Below are 19,347 nucleotides of genomic sequence, written 5' to 3' on the forward strand. Positions count from 1 at the left end.
TTTTTTTTTTTACAGTGGGTGGCTTGTTGTTTGTTTCATAATAAATGGAATTCATTTTATACATCCACAGTGTAGTGTTAAAAATAATGAATATACTGGTGGGACGTGCAATGTGTGTTGTGGGGTTCTTTTCTTACAGTGATGAGAAGAGCCCCCTGTTCTTGCTTTGTGCACATGCTACCCAAGATTGAATGGTTTTGCAGCTTTTGAGATATAGTCAGATTCTCTTGCTTGTTTTCTTTTAATGGCAAGAAACAAGTGATGTGGACAGGGTGCCTGTTCTCAGTTATTTGTTTATGAAGGGTACCTTGTGGAGAGAACTGATGCAGGATCTGCATCCTGAGATGCATTAGAGCAGTTGGGCTCCATCCTTTTCCATAGCTGTATGGAGAAGTGGTCATTTTAATTTATAAGCATGATTCCTCACCCCTCATTGAGCTACTTCAGTGAAATCCTAAAGAGTTTTGATGTACCATTGAGCACACTCAGAATGGAAAATATTGCATTATTCGCTGTGCTTCTGAAGGGGCAAATTTCTTGAACGGGTATACCGCAGAAATATCCAATATACGGTGCAAAACTATGTTGTTTTTCGTGCTTCAGGCTCTGTGGCACTTGAAATAATGTACTGTGTGTATTCATGTATAAGTCTAGAATTTTAGTCAAAAAATGCCCCTTCCAAAACAGTTTTTTTTAAATTCATGGGTCAATGAAAGTATTGTACTTTAATTCTTATTTAAAAAGGAACTGTCCAATAATCAAAGGCAAGAATGTTTTGGAAGCACTGATCCCCCTCTACTCTTTCTTCCATCCAGCCTTTAGGGCAAGGCATAGCTATTCCTGTTGGAATTTTGTCAGGTCTTTGGCATTGTTTTCCTTTGCTTCATCCTTTAGATCCTTTTTACATGCCCTTAGGTTTTACCCTAAAACTTACCCATAGGTCATGTCAAAATCCATAATTTTGGTTCCAAAACCTGGCCTTGACTTATACATGAAGTCAACTTATAGTCGAATATATACTGTAATTACTTGTTCTTGACATTATTTCTTTGTGAACCTAATTTATTGTCTGTCTTTGTAGGTTCATTGGCAGCATGTGGAGACTATTGAGTTGGTGAATGATGGATCAGGTCTGGGGTTTGGGATAGTGGGTGGAAAATCAACTGGAGTAATAGTTAAAACTATCCTTCCAGGAGGAATAGCTGATCAGGTACATACATGCCTAGCATATTCCTGCATGTTTTATTTACAGCATCAAGTGATAAAAATTTGAAATAGAAATATTACCATCTATAAAACCTTTCTTCTTGAGTTAAAAAAGGAGTGTGTGTGCAAATATATATATATGAGAAGTATGTGTACCCTCACCATAGACCAGAGGGCAACATTTCAGTTTGTGAAAACTCCAGCCAGACATTCCACATGGATAATTAGTGATAGATATAAATGTGTGAATTCCACAAGGCATATTTAAAATATCTTTTTGTTTTAGTGGCAATTTTTTCTTATTAACTACATTGCCCAACCAGTATGAAAAGAAAATGGAAAGGAAGAGAGAAGTGCTTTGAAGTATGTATTTGCAGCACACTTTCATACTGCTGACTTTATCTGTATGTATGCACAAACCCAGTATAACATTTGTAGACGCAGGAGATTATCAGATTAGGGATGGGACATCATTGTCCCCTCCCTGTCCCGTCCTTCCCACCCAATTGTGGGAAGGACTTTCACACATAATCTGTACTTGACGCGGCAGGGAAGTGTGAGTGAAAGTGATCACGTGAATCACTTTCACTTGCAAGCGCATTCAGCCACTTGAAAAGTGCAAGTGAAAGTAATAGAGCAAAACATTTTCACATGAAAGCGGGCTGAAAAGCACTTTGAGCTGTCAGCTGAAAGAGTTTTCAGTCATCATTTCCACTCTTTTGTAATAACGGAAGAACCCATTATTACAATGACGGCTAAAAGCGCTTTCAGTTGATGGCTGAAAGCACTTTTCAGCCCGCTTTCATGTGAAAGTGATTTGCGCTATCACTTTCACTTGGGTCACGGGCGGGATAAGGATCATGGAGCCATCCTGTCCCTATCCTATCCCCATGTGAAAATCACCATTGGCCTGAAACAGACGGCATGGATGGAGCAGCCTCATGCCACTCTGGTGCCATTGAAACAGATGGCCTGGATGGAGCGGACTTATGCCACTCTGGTGCCATTCACACTGGGATAGCAGCAACCACACATGCTGGTTCTGAACTGGGCTGCTGGAAGGAACTCTTCTTCTTGGCTCAGTTCTTCTGTGATGGCATGGTGTTGGCGTGGCTTCAGGCCTTGTTTGGGGTGTTTGTCATCTCAACACCACATCCTCAATGCAGCCTCAAGCTGCATCATTTTGCCTGTTTGTTTTGGGCCATAGTTGTAGCTTCTTTACTTACTGAAGCTGAGATATTCTGCTGTTCCTCATAGTACACTGAGAGTTAAACTTTGAGGCATGGAGTTTGCTCGTACTCTTGGTTACTCTCTGTAGGCTGGTTTGAGCATAATGCCATATGCAAAACATGTCTGTCATTTGGTTGAGGGGTTTGTACACAGGACTTTGATTGCAGGAAGGTGGTATCATGAATAGCAATAGTAGCATTTGTGGCAATAAATACTAATTGTTTCTTTGTGTCATGTGTTCTGTTTTACTACAGTAACATTACAGCATAATCTCACTGTTAATAAACAGTCCACCAATATTTTACCACAGTCCCTGCATATCAGTAATAATCTCTTGCTAGAATGCACATTTGGTACAGTTGGTTTCCTTTTTTATTTCTGGCAGTTCATTAATTGAGTTCTTCCTCCTCCAGAATGGTAGGCTATGCAGTGGAGACCACATCTTGAAAATTGGTGATACGGATTTGAATGGAATGAGCAGTGAGCAAGTGGCACATGTGCTGAGGCAGTGTGGAAACAGAGTGAAGCTGGTGATAGCCAGAGGTCCAGTAGAAGAGCCTGCACCACCTGCAGTTCCTCCGGGCACACCAGTACAGGCATTCATGATGGATAACCAGGTAATGTGGGGAGGGCAGAATAAATTGAGGAAATGACATTGAGAGCAAGAAATCCAATGATGATTGATTATTAAAATAGATTTCAGGGCTGCTGTTTTCTTACTCCAAAGACATGTAAATGCAGTGTTTACAATGTCTCTCTCACACACACACACACACACACACACACATATATATATATATATATATATCCCTCATAATCATCAGTAATAAAGTCTGCATAACGAGGACTCTGGTGAGCCAGACATACAAATATACAAATAATTTCTAACCCAGTAACCTCAATGTGCCATTTGAATGGTAGTTTAACAGCAGCTGAGCAATCAGTGGGTTGCAACACCTCCCACTTACTCTGCAGCAGCCCTTTCAGTCCAGCTGGATTATTAAAACAGTTTCTCCCAATATGCCTTTCTTCTTCTGCTTCCCACATTTACCTCATCATCCTCTGCATCCATCAGCCGGCTCCTTTCTGTGCCAGCCGGCACACAGCTGCAACTCTTCACCTAGGTCAGCTGCCACAACTTCAGCTGCTGCTCATCATGTGCCAGCTACCCAGCTGCCATCTTCACTGCACATAGAACCTTTCATTTCTGTTTTGCTATTCTGGTGATCTTCCTTTACTCTCTGAAAAATGTCCTCATTTACCCAAACTTCATCACTCCCTCTGTGTTATTCTTTCCTCTATTAGTCACAAATGATTCTTTCTCGTAAATGTTTTGAAAAGAGGCCAAGAAGGAGCATGGTTTGTAATATGTGGAATGAAACATGATTTGAGGAAGAGTGTCGGTGTATGTAAACAAAGAAGTACCAGAAAGTGAAAGCGCCTACATATTTCTGCCTTTCTTTGTGTCAAGTCTAGCAAGAGTTTTCAGCATCCTGTATGTATAATTTGACAGCTGTTTAGCAGGATGCTTCCGTTAACTTGATTTTATTCAGCAGAATGAGGTGATTCTCAGTTGAACTGCGGCTGCTTCAAAGTATAGAAGGAAAAGTGATAAGAAAGGGATCAAGCTCATGCTTTTCTGCCCTTGGCATGGTTGCTTTCAGTAACTTCCTAGACTTTTGTTTTACATTTTTATGTTCTGTTTTGAGGAACATTTCCCTAAATATAATTTGAACAACATTTTCCTCAAGTATCTCTTTTTGGGTAATTACTTTTTTACTTTATAAGTAATCCCCCCCCCCCTTTTTTTTTTTTTAAATTGCTTCTTGATTTTGCTCTCTCCCAGTAGCAGTTTCTGGGAGATGACTTGAAAGCAAATAGATTTGGCTGCTAAGTCTCTGGGAAATAAATAAAAAATGCTATTGTTATTGGTTATATGCCCCACTTCCTGAGTTATTTTTACCTTGTCATCAGTAGAATCTTTCCATCATTTACATGTACTCATTGATTCCTTTCTTCTCTGTTGATCCCTTGTGCCCTCTTGGCTGTAGCACACAGAGGAATGGAATCAAATTTTTATTCTGCAACTGGGACCATACCTGAGCATTATTCATCTAAAAATCCTTCCACTAGCAGGAAAAGGTGTGGCTGTGGGTCTCATTTTTGCCGGTTCCCCCTCCTTCTTTGGCTCCCATTGCTACTCCTCTACTTGTCTGAAAGGTCTTTCAATCCTCCCGAGCTGATTTTATGGGACAAAGGGGACTCCAGGGGAAAAGAGAAATTTCTGAAGATTGACTCTTAACATTGTAGTCAGTGCAAATCTTTGTTGGATTGATGACCCCTTGCCATTGCAGTCTCAATTGCAGTTTTGCTGAAGTCTAAGCCATAGGCCTATATAATCCATAGACCATGGGCCTATACAAGCCACCACCCAGATGCCAATTCTGCCCACACAACTACTTGGGAAATGTCATCATAGGACCTAATCACGTAACCTTCAATATTGGAGGCACTTTGACTTGCTCATCCTCTAATGTGATATATGCCATCATTTATTAACAATGCCCTTCAACACTATACATTGGGCAGACAGGCCAGTCTCTATGCCAGAGAATAAATGGACATAAATCAGAAATTAGGAATGGGAATACACAAAAGCCTGTTGCAGAACACCAGTTTTCTTTGGCATTCTATCTTTGAGCTCAAGACAGCAGTCCTCGAACAAAAAACCTGCAAAGGGAGATTGGAAAGAGAAACAACTGAATTACAATATATTCACAAACTCTAATCAATCAACAGTGGGTTGAACAAAGATAATGGCTTCCTGGCACACTACATACAACATTGGATGCTCTTAGAAAGTTTAAATAGATCTCCTTTGTGGTTCCCAGCTTGTCCACACCACATTCCAAAACTCCCTCCCACCACTTCATACAGATATCCACCCAGTCTGGTCTTAGGCAACATCTTCCCTCCTGCCTCTGTCCCTCAATGACTATAGTTAAAGCTGACCTTGTCACTTCATCATGATATCCACAAGTTTTGCATTTCAGTAAGTATCCATACCATCTGTGTGGTGTAGTCCAGTGGTCCCTTGCCTTATGCGGGGGACCTGTTCTGGCAAGTTCTGCCTGTGCTCGAGTCCCATTGAAAATAATGGGGCTCTTGCACATGGCGGCGCAAGCCATTCATTAAAAAGTGCCCTCGTATAACGTGGGTGCACTGTAATTTGAGTGCTGAACTATGACTCTGGAAACTAGGGCCTGATACAGATGGGCAGCGAAGCATCTGAGAATGCGAAGTGTCTGCACGCTCCCGAGTGCTACTGCACACCCCCGGCTCCATCATGGCTCGTCCCCGTCCACATGGGGGCCACCATGATGAAGTACGCATGGCACAGCCTCCAAATGGCATGGCGCCGCACAGATGTCATCATTGCATGTGCGAGGGTGCCAATGGTGCTGCACACGCACCCTAACATGAACTTGCTAGGAGTGGGTTCTTTTTAGGGCTCCCAGAGGCCATGCCATTTGGTTGTTGCGGCCTCCATGTGGGGCAGAAAGGGGCAGTGTCTCAGCACTCCTTTCTGCCTATCTGTATTCCCCCTAGGGTTCAATTCCCTGCTTGACCATGCTCATGCATGTTTGATGCACAATAAATATAATAGTTAAAAAAGAAAAAATGAAGAAAAAATGAAATGGTCTATGTTCTGTTAACGTTTAAGATTCCCCAAACATTGTATATTTTGGCACCATAAATACAAAGAAAGAAAGCTGTATAGAAGATGTGAAATGAAAAGTAATGTTAACTACGTTAGAGCTTCACATGACTCTGCCAAAGGGTTGATCTCTGTGCAGCCAGCATGCCAGTCACATTCTGAGGAGTTATACTACTTATTTCTAATGTGTGTGCCTGAGTATTGGCTTCAGTGATAAGTTTGTTGGTTCTTATAAGGACTGCCTTTGTGAATCATAACTTCAGGTGGCATTTTGAAGGACCTTCTCTTGATTCTGTTATCCCGTGAGGCACATTTGAGGAAACAGGAGAGAGGTTTCTTGGAGGCTGCTCCCAGGTTTTGGAGCTCCCTTCTAAGCTGGTCCCTTCCCTATAGTCTTTCAGTTGGCAGGCTAAAATCCTTGCATTCAGATGAACTTTTGCCAGTTGAATGGTTACTCTCAGTTTTGGGAGAAAAGCCAGAGCTTGGAATGTTAAATTTCAAAAATTAATTCATTAATATTCATGGTTAAAGGTGGGGAAGTTAATTTATTGTTACTAATGTTCACAATGGTGGAATTTAATTTGTAGTGGTTGATTTAATTAATTTGTTAATTAAATCATTTTGTTGTTAATTTCCTTTGAGTCATTAGAATTTTTTTTAAAAAAGAGTTGGGATTTACAAATAATGTTTTCTATTAAGTATAATTGACTGAGAACCTGAAGAACTGTGGGCAGATGTCAAAGACATAATTAAGGACGAATGCAAGAAAACACTAAAGTGGCCAAAAATAAAAATAAAAAACAATGGATGAAAGATGAAGCACTTCATGCAATAAAAGAAAGAAGAAAAGCAAAAGCAAAGGGAGATAGGAAAAAAGCCAGAAGTATGAACACAACTGTCCAATGTCTGACACGCAAGGATAAGGAGAAATACTACAATGACCGATACAGAGAAATCGAAAACAACAATAAAAAAGGAAGAATGAGAGACCTCTATCAAAAAAACCGAGAAATTAAAGCCAAGTTCAAATGGAGGGCAGGGATGCTCTATGGAGAAAAAAAGAACATAATACTTGGAACAAAAAGAAATAAAAAGATGCTTGAGGCAATACACATAAGGGTTATACAAAAGAGATGAAGGAATGAATGATATTTGGAATGAGGAGCCATATGAAGACAAATCCCAAATTCTAAGAAGTGAAGTGGAATCTGCAATAAAAGAAATGGGAAAAAATAAATCACCGGGAACAGATGGTATCCCAATTTAACTGCTACAGTTCCTACAGACAGATGCAACTTCAGTGCTAACTAAAATATGCCAATTAATATGGAAAACAAAGTGGTGGCCTACAGACTGGAAACACTCAATATACATACCAGTTCATAAGAAAGGAGCAACTATAGGACAATAGCCCTAATCTCGCATGCAAGCAAAATAATGCTCAAAATTCTGCAGCATACACTTCAACCATACATGGACAGAGAAATTCCAGAGGTGCAAGCAGGATTCAGAAAAGGAAGGGGCACTAGGGACCACATTGCAGACATGCAATGGCTAATGAAGCACACCAAAGTATTAAAAAAAAAAGAATCCTGCATGGCAGGGGGTTGGACTGGATGGCCCTTGTGGTCTTCCAGCTCTATGATTCTATGTGTTTTATAGACTACAGCAAAGCATTTGATTGTATAGACGTCAGGGAAGCATGTGTGTATGAAAGCCTGACGTGATTCCCAAACATCAGGGAATCATCCCCTCACCTCCAATGCCCTTGAATCGTTCGCGAAGCAGCAATTTCCTAAGAATGGAAACTTTGTGTTAATGGGAAATTGCTGCTCCCTGAACGATTCAGGGACACTAGAGGCAAGAAGACGATTCCCTGCCGTTGGGAAGCATACCAGGCTTTAAGACATACACACTTCCTAAATGTTTAACTTGCGTTTTACTAGTGCTTACCCCATGGTAAGTGCTGGTATGAAAATCTTCAAAGATCACAAGAAGCTATGGAACGCACTCAGACATGGGGATGTCACTAAAGCTGCTCATCCTAGTGAGGAATCTGTACCAAGGAAAAAAGGCCACCGTCAGAACAGAATTCGGAGAAACTGAGTTGTTCCCAATAGGCAAGGGGGTCAGGCAGGGCTGCATCCTAGCATCCTAGTTGTTTAACTTATATGCTGAAAACATAAGAAAAGCAAAATTAGAATCAGAAAAAGGAGGAGTTAAGATAGGAGGAAGCAACTTTAACAACCTAAGATATGTGGATGACACCATATTATTAGTAGAAGACATTTAAGAATTGGAACAGTTAATAAGGAAGGTCAAAGTTGAAAGTGCAAAGGCAGGTCTGATGCTGAACATAAAGAAAAGAAAAATAATGACCACAGAAGAAATACACAAATTCAATCTAGACAACGAGGAATATGAAATAGTTAAAGAATTCCCATATGTAGGATCAAACATTGACCAGAATGGGGACTGCAGTCAAGAAATAAGAAAAAGACTAGGAACGGGAAGGGCAGCTATGAAGCCACTGGAAAAGATATTGAAGAGCAAAGACATACAACTGAGCACTAAAGTCAGAATCGTTCATGCCATTGTGTTCCCATTTACCATGTACGGATGTGAGAGCTGGACAGTGAAGGAATTAGACAGAAAGAAAATCAACTCATTTGAAATGTGGTGCTGGAGAAGAGTACTTAGGATACCACGGACAGCCAAGAAGACAAACAAATGGGTTTGTGAACAGATCAGACAAGGGCTGTCCTTGGAAAGCAAAGATGATCAAGTTGAGACTATTGTACTTTGGCCACATAATGAGAAGGCACAGATCATTTGAAAAAAAAATAATGCTAAGAACGGTGGAGGATGGAAGAAAGAGAGGAAGACCACAAATCAGATGCATAGACTCGATTGGGGAGGGGGTGTGTGGGCAAGGGCTTGTAGGATCTGGGCAAGGTAGTGGAAGATAGGGTTTCTTAGAGATGTCTCATCCATAGGGTCACCATGAGTTGGTACTAACTCAGTGGAAGCTAACAACAACAACATTGCTGCCCCCTAGTGGCACATTTTGTGATTGGCTCCTTCAGAAATGTTTTCTTGCATTCTACAATATGGCACTTTCAACATGAAATCATTTCAGTTAGACTAGAGGATAATAATCCCTTTCATACTAATATTCAGCAATAAGCAGCTACAAAGATAAGTTGGTCTATCAAAGGTGGAGAATTCTCAACAGAAATAGGCAAAAAAACTCACTATTAGTAACTGCATCCTTTTACCTCCCCACTCACCTAGAATTAGGAATCATAATCTACAAAGATCAGCACTGAGCAAGGACCAGGTGTCCCAAGTTCAATTCCTGAAGCTTCTAACATCCCTAGTGCTCCTCAGAGCTCCTCCTCTTGAGTCTTCTTCTCACTGTATAACGAAAGAAAACCTTTTATGCATTGCACCACAGGAATACTGAGTGCTGTTAACCAGAACATTACTTCTTTGGTGAAAAGTAGAAATGAAATCATGTATAAGTAATTGCTTTCAGAGGATAAGTGATGTTCATCAACAAGTTAACTCATAATGCCTTGTTGGGTGTTAACGGACTAGCACATAATGCCATTAGATTTAACTTGTTATTTCCAACTTCTGAGAAAAGTGAAATATAAATCTAAATTTATTTTTCCTTTTATAAAAGAGAGAGGAAGAGACACAAGTTGATCCTGTTGCAGACGGAAACACATTTGAAGTGACACTTACCAAAAATATCCAAGGATTAGGAATAACTATTGCTGGATACATTGGAGACAAAACCTCAGGTAATGACATGAGCATATCTGTACAGATTCCCCTTTCTCATTTTACTGATAATTTAGTTGAATTTTTAAAATCACAATGTAAACATTTATAAATACAGAAAAATTCAATATGTAGAGTCATTGTTGTGAAGTTTGTTATTTCATTTTGCTAACTCTTTTGAAGTCATTGAATGTGGATTTTTTTATTTGGAATCAAGGACTGATGACACCATTGAACTCCATTTCTTTTAGAAGGTCTAATAACCCACTGGCTTTAGAACCACTTGCTCATAACATTTATAGCACAGCTACATATACTAAAACTGAATTGTATGAGGATGAAAAATGCATGTTTTGAAAAGTATATGCTTTTCTGAGAAGCCAGAGGTTAGTTAGAACTCTCTGTTAGTCTGTGTGAGTCTGCATGCAGTGGCGTTTCCAGCTTCAGTATTACCTGGGGGGGGGGGCAAGGCTTATGGAGGTGGGGCCACAAGGGAAGCTGCCACCCAAGCCTTCCAAATCCATGGAGGACTTGCAGGGCATCTTCCCTCCCCCCCTAAGCCTCCGGGTCCTCTAAGGACTTTCAGGGCATCCTTCCTTCCTCCCCCTGTGGCCTCCAAGTCTTCCAAAGACCCAGAGGGGAGCCTTTTTCTTCCTCCCTCCATGCCTTCTAAGTCCATGCTGGACTCAGACAGGGGACGGCCGCAACATGCTGACCCTCCTACTCCATCCTGGACTTTCTCCCTAGAGAGGGAGCACTGGACAGAGCAGCCTGGAAGGGTGCATGTTCGCCCCTCGTGCCCTAAAAGGGGAGCGGGGCCAAACCAGGTGTCACCCCTAGCCTGGGTGTCACTGGTGCAATCTGCAACCCCCTGCAGTCCTCCAGTGATGCTACTGTATGCATGTGCTTTCAAGTCACCCCCCGACTTACGGCAACCTCATGAATTTCATACTGTTATCTTACACAAGCAATACTCAGGTGATTTTGCCAACCCCTTCCTCTGAAATATAGGCTACAATTAACTCCTAGTATGTACCTACATGTTAATGAGAAATGTGGTATCAGTGAGACTTCAGATTAAATGTTATGTATGGCCCAGTCCATACGGGATGAAAAGGACACCCTCGTCATGTGCAAGGGGTGCCTCGGGGAGGCGCTTCTAGATGCCCCTCGTCCCTCTCATGGGACGAGGGCGTCAAAATGGCGGCGCCCTGTGCAGATGCACGGCACGGCACCATTACGATGTCACAAGTGCACCATTGACTTTTTGTGGGTTCTTTGTGGTCCACGGGAAAGCCCTGCGATCTGGAGGCTGTGGCTTCCCCACAGACCAAAACTAGGCACCGGGAGACCATCCTTTTTGGGTGGGCTGTACCCCGCCTAAAACTACTTAGGTGTCATAGCACAATGTTGGCACACTGTGTTTGGGCTTGTGGACTCACCCAGAAACTGCTCAAAGGTGGTTTTAATCATGTGATTTTTATTTTACAGAACCTTCTGGGATTTTTGTGAAGAGTATCACAAAAGGCAGCGCAGTTGAACATGATGGTAGAATCCAGGTTGGAGACCAAATTATTGCTGTGAGTAATTATGGAGCGGTGTTTTTATTGGCTTTTTGTTTTTACTAGTATTGGTTTTTGTTTCTACTATCTACTTTAATTGCCCTCACTGATATATTGAAAATTAACAAATCACTGGGTCAAGATGGAACATTTCCAAGAGTTCTCAAATGGAGCTTTTTTGCTGAAACCCCCCCCCCCTTCCCAGTCTCCAAGTTTGTTCTTCATAAGACAAAACTGGAAAATGGAATCAAGAGAGAATCTGAGTCATTAAAGGTTTGTTAGTTTAACATGTGTTCTGGGTAAATTGATGTAATTTTTAAAGGTCAAATTACCAAGCATATGGAAGAAGGATCAATACGGCTTTTGCAAAGGTTCAGTCCCATATCATCTTTTAGAGTTTATTGAGAATATTATGGAGCACATGACCAGGAATGATCTAGTAGACATAATTTACTTAGCTTTTTACAGTCTCCCCTTCTAATGACTCCTGAGAAAACTCACTGATGGAATAAGAAGAGAAATCTTCTTGTGTGCTAGTAACTGGCTAAAGAACAAAAAAATGGAGCAGAAATAAATGGCTCATTCTCACAGTGGAGTGATGTAAATGCTGAAATCATCCAAAGATGTGTGCTAGTCCTGGTGCTCTGTGATTTGTGAAATATAATCTGATGTTAGGATAGAACAGTTGTTCAGTTGGTTTCTGATTTATGGCAACCTTAAGATGTACCTATCATAGGATTTTCTTGGCAAGGTCTGTTTGGGGGAGGGGAGTTGTTTTTCCCTCTATCTGAGGCATATAAACTGTGACTCGCCCAAGGTCATCTAATGGGTTTCCATGGCCAAGTGGGGTTGAAACCCTGGTCTCCAGAATCATAGTCAAATGCTCAAACCGCTACATCAGGATGGCCCCTGAGAACAAAGTACTTTTCATTTATATAGAGGTGTGAGAAATTAAGTGGTATAGTTGGTTAGCATATTGTCACTTATTGCATCAGCACAGAACAATACACATGAAAATCACTCCATAAAGCACGCCATCGCAACTGTTCAAAGAAGCACCAAAGCTCTTCTATCCTTTTTCTACACCAAAGGTGACCAATACATCCCTGCAGCAATTCAAATTTTTGTCAGTAAAGTAATATCTGAAATGCTGTACGGCTGTCAGATTTATGCAAACAAAGACTATAAGGCTTTTGAAGCTGTGCTAACTAAATTTATAAGAGCTATCACAGGAATTCCGACCTGTGTTCCAAATGTAATACTTCGTCTAGAGACCGGACAAATTTCAATGGAGGTGCAAATTCTGATAATGACAGTAAATCTTTGGCTAAAATTGACATTTTTGCCTCTGGGTCTTGCACCATTAAGTCTGACAGACACCTTCCAATCAAAATGGAAAAAGACATTGACCACAAAATTACAAAATATGGGTCTTCCGCCAGATAACCTTTGAGCCATGGGGCACTCAAAAGCTAAAACAGCTATACTTCAACGCATAAAAGATCTAGATCTCCAAAATAATCGTAGTCGGCCCGCGAGATATTTCAACTATTGGGATTGTGCCAGTTCATCCATTATGGCAAATTACTTGACAAACCTAACAATACCCAAACACAGGAAAGCATTCTCTTTAGCTAGACTAAATGTATTACCTTCAGCACAACTTGAGGGCAGATATAGTAAGATTCCTGTGCTTGAGAGAATATGCCCTTGTAGCACTGGAGATATTGAAACGGTCAGTTCATTGCTGTTTTTACAGTGAAGCCCGTAAAGTCCTGATCACCCCAACCCTTCTAAATAAACTGGGGAGATCTGAAACTTTTTATTTAAATTATCTTTTGTCAGATTGTACAAATAACTTGTAAAGTGGCACAATTTTGTGAGTCTGCAATTACTTGCAGAAAAGGCAAAATTAATTCTAAGTTAGCAGAACACATTATGCTCGAGCTACCTTAATCCTATCAACAGTAGTTGTTCCTTATTCTTATTTTAATTCATTTTATTGTTGATTTAATTTGTTTTATCTTCCCAGTGGGCAGATTTATCCTCCTGCTACTTAAGAGCAAAGCACCCAGTTCTGTAACTAACCCTAAGTATGCATGATTTTACTGCATTGTTTTTAATGTATTACTAATGTATTATTATTAATTCATTTTTTAACATTATTGTTGTTGTTTTGTTTCTTTTATGTTGGTATTTGACCATAATAAAGTATATCCTACTCCTCCTCCTCCTTTTCTCCCACCTCGCCTTCCTCATCCCACCTTGAGCCGTGCTGCACTTTCCTTCTCCTCTGCCACCCCCCCCCCCAGGCTTGCCATCCGCGGATGCTCAGATCCATGGATGGCAAATCTGCGGATAAGGAGGGCCCACTGTAAGTGCAAAATGACATTTTCAATCCTCTCTTGGAACATGAAAAGGTTAAACTCAAAATAAAAATGCAATATGATATTTCATTAGTTGGAAAAATCAAGGGGTGACATAATAGATTTTACAGGAAACAAGAATAAAAAGGGGATACAAAATATCGAAGAAATCCCAAACTTGGGAATAACTGTATCTGCCACAGAAAAGAAAAAGAAAAAGGGATAACAATATTTGTAAACAAAAAAATAGCTCGAAGGAAATCTTGAAAGATTCGAATGGATCATATACTGTATTGCAATAGAGATAATATTAAAAGAACTAAAAATGCTTGTGACTGGAGTTTATACTTCACTAGAGAAGAAAGATTATTTGAGCATTTAACAAATGAATTGAGGAAATATGAAAATGGGAACAAAGTATATTGATGGATGACTTTAACACAGTTTTAGGTCTGATGTTGGATAAGACTATCAAGGGAAAAATCAGTAAGGAAAAAATTCAAGGGAAACTCCCAAAATCTTTTTTCAGTTTATTAGAAGAATTTGTATTGATGGGTGTATGGAGTTCAAAATATGGTACTTTCCCCCCCAGAAGTCCATGAATCCATGTCAAGACATGTTCATAGCTACAAAAACATTTTTACCTACGTTACAAAAGATGGAGATTTCATCTAAGATTACGTTGGATCACAATCCAATCATATTAAGAATGTTAGAGAAAAAATCTTTTAAAAAATGAAGACGTCACTAACAAAATAAAGGAAGCACTAAAACTATACTTTATAGAACATAAAACTAATGGAATATCAGACAATGTAATATAGGATGCCAGTATGGCAGTAATTCGTGGTTTGTTAACAAAATATAACTCGGAAGGAAGGAAGGAAGGAAGGAAGGAAGGAAGGAAGGAAGGAAAGAAAACAATAACAAAAGCACTAAGAGAAAAAAATGAGGAATAGAAGGAAAATCTTGGAAACAAAAGCTTAAATCTGAAGTACAAACGTTACAGAGCATTAACTATAATTTTAACAGAAATAGAATTGCAACAAGGAATCATAGAATCATAGAGTTGGAAGAGACCACAGGGGCCATCCAGTCCAACCCCATTCTGCCATGCAGGAACTCTCAATCAAAGCATCCCCGACAGATGGCCATCTAGCCTCTGTGTAAAGACCTCTAAGGAAGGAGATTCCACTACACTCCGAGGGTGTTTGTTCCACTGTCAGACAACCCTTACTGTTAGGAAGTTCCTCCTAATGTTGAGGTGGAATCTCTTTTCCTGTAGCTTGCATCCATTGTTCCAGGTCTTGTTCTCTGGAGCAGCAGAAAACAAGCTAGCTCCCACCTCAATATGGCATCCCTTCTGGTATTTATACAGGGCTATCATATCACCCCTTAACCTTTTCTTAGGCAAAAACATTTTGAAGCTGGTAACAAACCAGGCAAGTATTGGCTAACAGATTGAGAAAAGAAAAAAGTAATGGGCTTCCACAATCATGGGAAGAAGCCTACACTACAGTGATACCAAAGAAAGATAGGGGCAGTAAAGTTGTAGAGAACGATAGACCCATCTCATTGTGAAATGCAGATTATGAAATATTTATTAATAATTGTAAAATGGCTCAAGAAAATTTTATCAGATGGGATACACAAAGATCAAAGCGGGTTTTTCCCAAAAAGAAAGAAAAGAAACAACATAAGAGCAGTTATAAACATCATAGAATATTTTGAACAGCACAGTGAAAAAAAGCTAGCAATGATCCTTATAAACGTTGAAAAAGTGTTCGATAAAGTGAGCTGGATTTTCATGCAAGAGGTCATTTAAAAATGAACATGGGAGAAACATTTGACAACTGGATAACAGCACTATATAACAACTAAAGATTGGGAATTCTAATAAATGAGGAGAAATCAAAATTCATTAAAATAGAAAAAGGTACAAGACAGGGATGCCCTCTGTCCCCCGTGCTTTTTTATTATGATTTTGGAAATACTGACCAATAAGAGAAGAAGAAGAAATCAAGGGAATATAATTACAAAATTAAGGCATTCATGGATTATACTGATATTTTTGAAAGATCCATTGCATAGAATGGAAAAATTGCAAAAAACATCACAAGAGTTTGGAAATCTAGCAGGTTTTAAAATTAATCATGTAAAATCAACAATCTTGACCAAAAATATAGGACCACAAGAAGGGAAAATGCTGAGTAAAATAACGAAATTCAAAACAGAAAAAAAGGTAAAATATCTAGGTATAGTCAGTCCTTCTCTTACATGGGCATCTATTCCAGACACACACGCCCCGGCGCGTAAGGGTAATACTACTCTTGAGCCCCATGGAAAACAATGGGGCTGGTGCATGTGGCATTGTGCATATGCCATGGGCATATGCACCATTGCTGTTTCTGATGCGCAGCTTCAGCATAAGCTGAAAGCTGCATATGGCACGCCCACGTATGACGTGGGTGCACTGTATCTATATAACAAAGAGATATGTGGATCTCTATGAAAATAACTACTGAAAAATATGGAAATAAATTGAAAATGATTTACAAAAGTGGACAAGGTTACATATTTCTTTTTTGGGAAGAGTCTCTGTAATAAAAATGAACATGCTACCAAAACCTGTGTATTTATTTCAAAATATACCCATCATTATTAATGAGAAATGCTTTAGCCTATGGGAAAAAGAGGTGACAAAGTTTCTGTAGATGGGGAAGAGAGCAAGAATCAGATGGAACATATTAACAGACTCAAAAGAGAAGCAGCTGCACACTCCTGAACTTCCAACACTATTACTATACCTGCTGTTTACTATGGTTAGAAGACTGGATAAATCTTTCTAATGAAAGAACATTGAATATTGAAGGAGCCAATAAGAGATATGAATGGCATGACTATCTATGGTATGTTAAAGCAAAGGTAAACAAAGATTTTGAGCACCATTACATCAGAAAGTCACTGATCAGGGGGTGGCTAAGTATATAAAGGAATTCTAAAGTGGGTATCCACTCAAGAAGCATTTTTTTTCACAGAAGTAAAATCAGTAATGAACCCTGGATTAGATATCAGGACATATTAGTAAAGGGAAAAAATTGAGAATACAAACTGAAAATGATAGAACAATTTGGTTTAGAAAGTTTGAATAATAACTGGTTTTTTGTATAACCAACTAAATGAATGCTTCAAAGTGGACAAGAAGATAGAAAAACTTGAAGATAAAAAGAATGAATTGGATAAGATCGTTGTGGATGCAGGGAAATACCATATTGCAAAATACTACAAAGTACCACAAAAAAGAGACTTAGAAGAAGAAACAGTTAAACATACAATGATCAAGTGGTCTCAGGATATTGGGAATATAGAGCTCAAGGCATGGGAAAAGGCTTGGGCCAATACATGTAAATTTACCTTATGTCAAAGTTAAAAAGAAAACTCGTTAAAGATGTTCCATCGATAATACCTCTCACCAACGCACCTGAATGCAATATTTATTACCAGTAAGACTGAATGTTGGAAATGTAAAGAACCATCAGGATGTTTCTACTACTTGTAGTGGAAATACAAGAAACCAAACAAATATTGGAGAAGAATACATAAACGGATGACAGAAATACTACAGGTAAAGATCCCATTTGAACCAGAATTCTTTCTTTTAAATATGACTCACATGATGGAAAAGAAAGCAAGAAAACTAAAAAGGAAAATATTATACATGTTTCAGTTGCCAGAATTCTGTCGCACAGTACTGAGGACAAAGCAAAATACCCCCCACACAGAAGAATGGAATTGATAATAAAATTAATGAATTATAAAATTAAAGGAAATGATGGACATGGATATTTTGACTGCACGCATACAGAACAAAACAGCAGATTTGATAGAAAAAGAATGGCTTTTGATAAAACAATTTTGGTATAGAAATTGGCCTGATTTGGGGAGAATTGAGAATCTTGCCAATTGATTTAAGGAACTTTTTGTTATAATAAAAATGTTCTAATAGCTGATAATAAGAATACAAGATTAAAAATCAGAGAAGCATTAAAGAAATATAAAATAATTAAAATTCAAAAAAGAAAGAATATTCAAGGATTAATAAAAGATTAAGAAAAACTACTTATTTAATGAATAATGGGATACTGCAGTTCTGAAGGAAGTACTTATGATAATATAATTCAGTAAATGGCTGTAAATTGTTATTTTGTAATGTTAGTAGTAGATAGATGTATGTTTGCATTAGTGTTAGTGCGTTATTGTAGAAGTTTGTTGCTTTGAGTGATTTTAATTGTACAAATCTATTAATTAAAAAAGTATTAAACAAAAAGTAACAAAACACATCTAAGTGACTGGAGACCAAATCGGATCTGACATTTTGCAAACAGCTAAAGAAAAGTTTGGCTAATTTTGAATGACATCATTTTTATATCCTTCACTTCTTTATAATAACCTGGTGGAAATTAACATATATTTAATTCTTCAGGTGGATGGAACAAATCTTCAGGGTTTTACCAACCAGCAAGCAGTGGAAGTCCTGCGGCACACTGGCCAAACAGTTGGACTCACATTGATCAGACGAGGCCTTAAGCAGGAAAATCACATTCGTCCACATGAGGACTTCAGCAGTATGGTTGAAAAGGATTTAATTTTCCAAGCAATGGATATTGGCATAAGCAAAGGTAATAACTGGCTTTCATTCAGTTTTATTTTTTATTCTCCAGCATGTCAGAGTCTGTGTTTTAATTACGTTTTGTAATTCACAGAGGACTCCTGTTTGAGAAAGGTGTGCCCTGGTCTAGGTTTTTATAATGCTTTTTAATTTCTCTGTTGCTTAGAGCTAAAGAAAGTCTCAATAGGGAGCTTGGCTATTGAGAGGTTAGGCAAATGCTTTTAGGATGAAGAAAAGAATTAAAATTATTGTTATTATTTATATCTTGCTTTTTGCCCAGAATTGGACCCAAAGTGGCTCAGAGTTTAAAAGAATGATACAGTTAGAAGCCTACAAAAACAGAGCATTAAATTAGAATTCAAACTATGGTATTTGCAGTATTAAAACAAGTAAACTTCAATAAAATAATAAAATGCGATTTTCTTAAATTATTATTAAAAATGATAATGGTGGAGATTATTCCAATGTTCAAAGTATAAAATCTGTCTCCAGACCCACATGTTGCACAGAGCTGCAGGGGAAGAGCCAAATTTGCAGGACCCAGTGGGGAGGAGACCAGAGATTAAAGATAGTTGCACACCTTTAAAAGGTGTGTGATCGGGAACATGTGGGGGGAGGATGTAACGTGTTTATAGACTGACTATCCTCTCTGCTTCCTTTTTGACATTGGCAATCGACAGACCTGCCTGCCTTTTGGGCAGTGTAAGTATTGCTTCAGGGCTGGGTAGAATCCCCCCCTCCATTTTCCGTGAATTTTTTGCCTACCGTATGGTGTATCTTAGGGAATTTGACATATGGTGGGTCTGT

General features: G+C 39.1%; 1 protein-coding gene across 15 annotated transcripts in view; it reads left to right on the top strand.

The window, feature by feature from the left end:
* MPDZ (multiple PDZ domain crumbs cell polarity complex component) overlaps nt 1-19,347 on the top strand; it is a 138,811-nt gene that overhangs the window by 33,373 nt on the left and 86,091 nt on the right. For all 15 annotated transcript variants that reach the window (XM_089489621.1, XM_089489612.1, XM_089489636.1 and 12 more), the window contains 5 exons: nt 1,082-1,210; nt 2,850-3,053; nt 9,843-9,963; nt 11,435-11,523; nt 18,355-18,550. In XM_089489621.1, coding sequence (XP_089345747.1) covers nt 1,082-1,210; nt 2,850-3,053; nt 9,843-9,963; nt 11,435-11,523; nt 18,355-18,550 — 739 coding nt within the window. The remainder of the gene's footprint in view (nt 1-1,081; nt 1,211-2,849; nt 3,054-9,842; nt 9,964-11,434; nt 11,524-18,354; nt 18,551-19,347) is intronic.

This window comes from Sceloporus occidentalis, unplaced genomic scaffold (genome assembly GCF_023333645.1).
Source record: "Sceloporus occidentalis isolate IW3139 unplaced genomic scaffold, rSceOcc1.0.p SCAF_1, whole genome shotgun sequence".
Classification (NCBI taxonomy): Eukaryota; Metazoa; Chordata; class Lepidosauria; order Squamata; family Phrynosomatidae; genus Sceloporus; species Sceloporus occidentalis.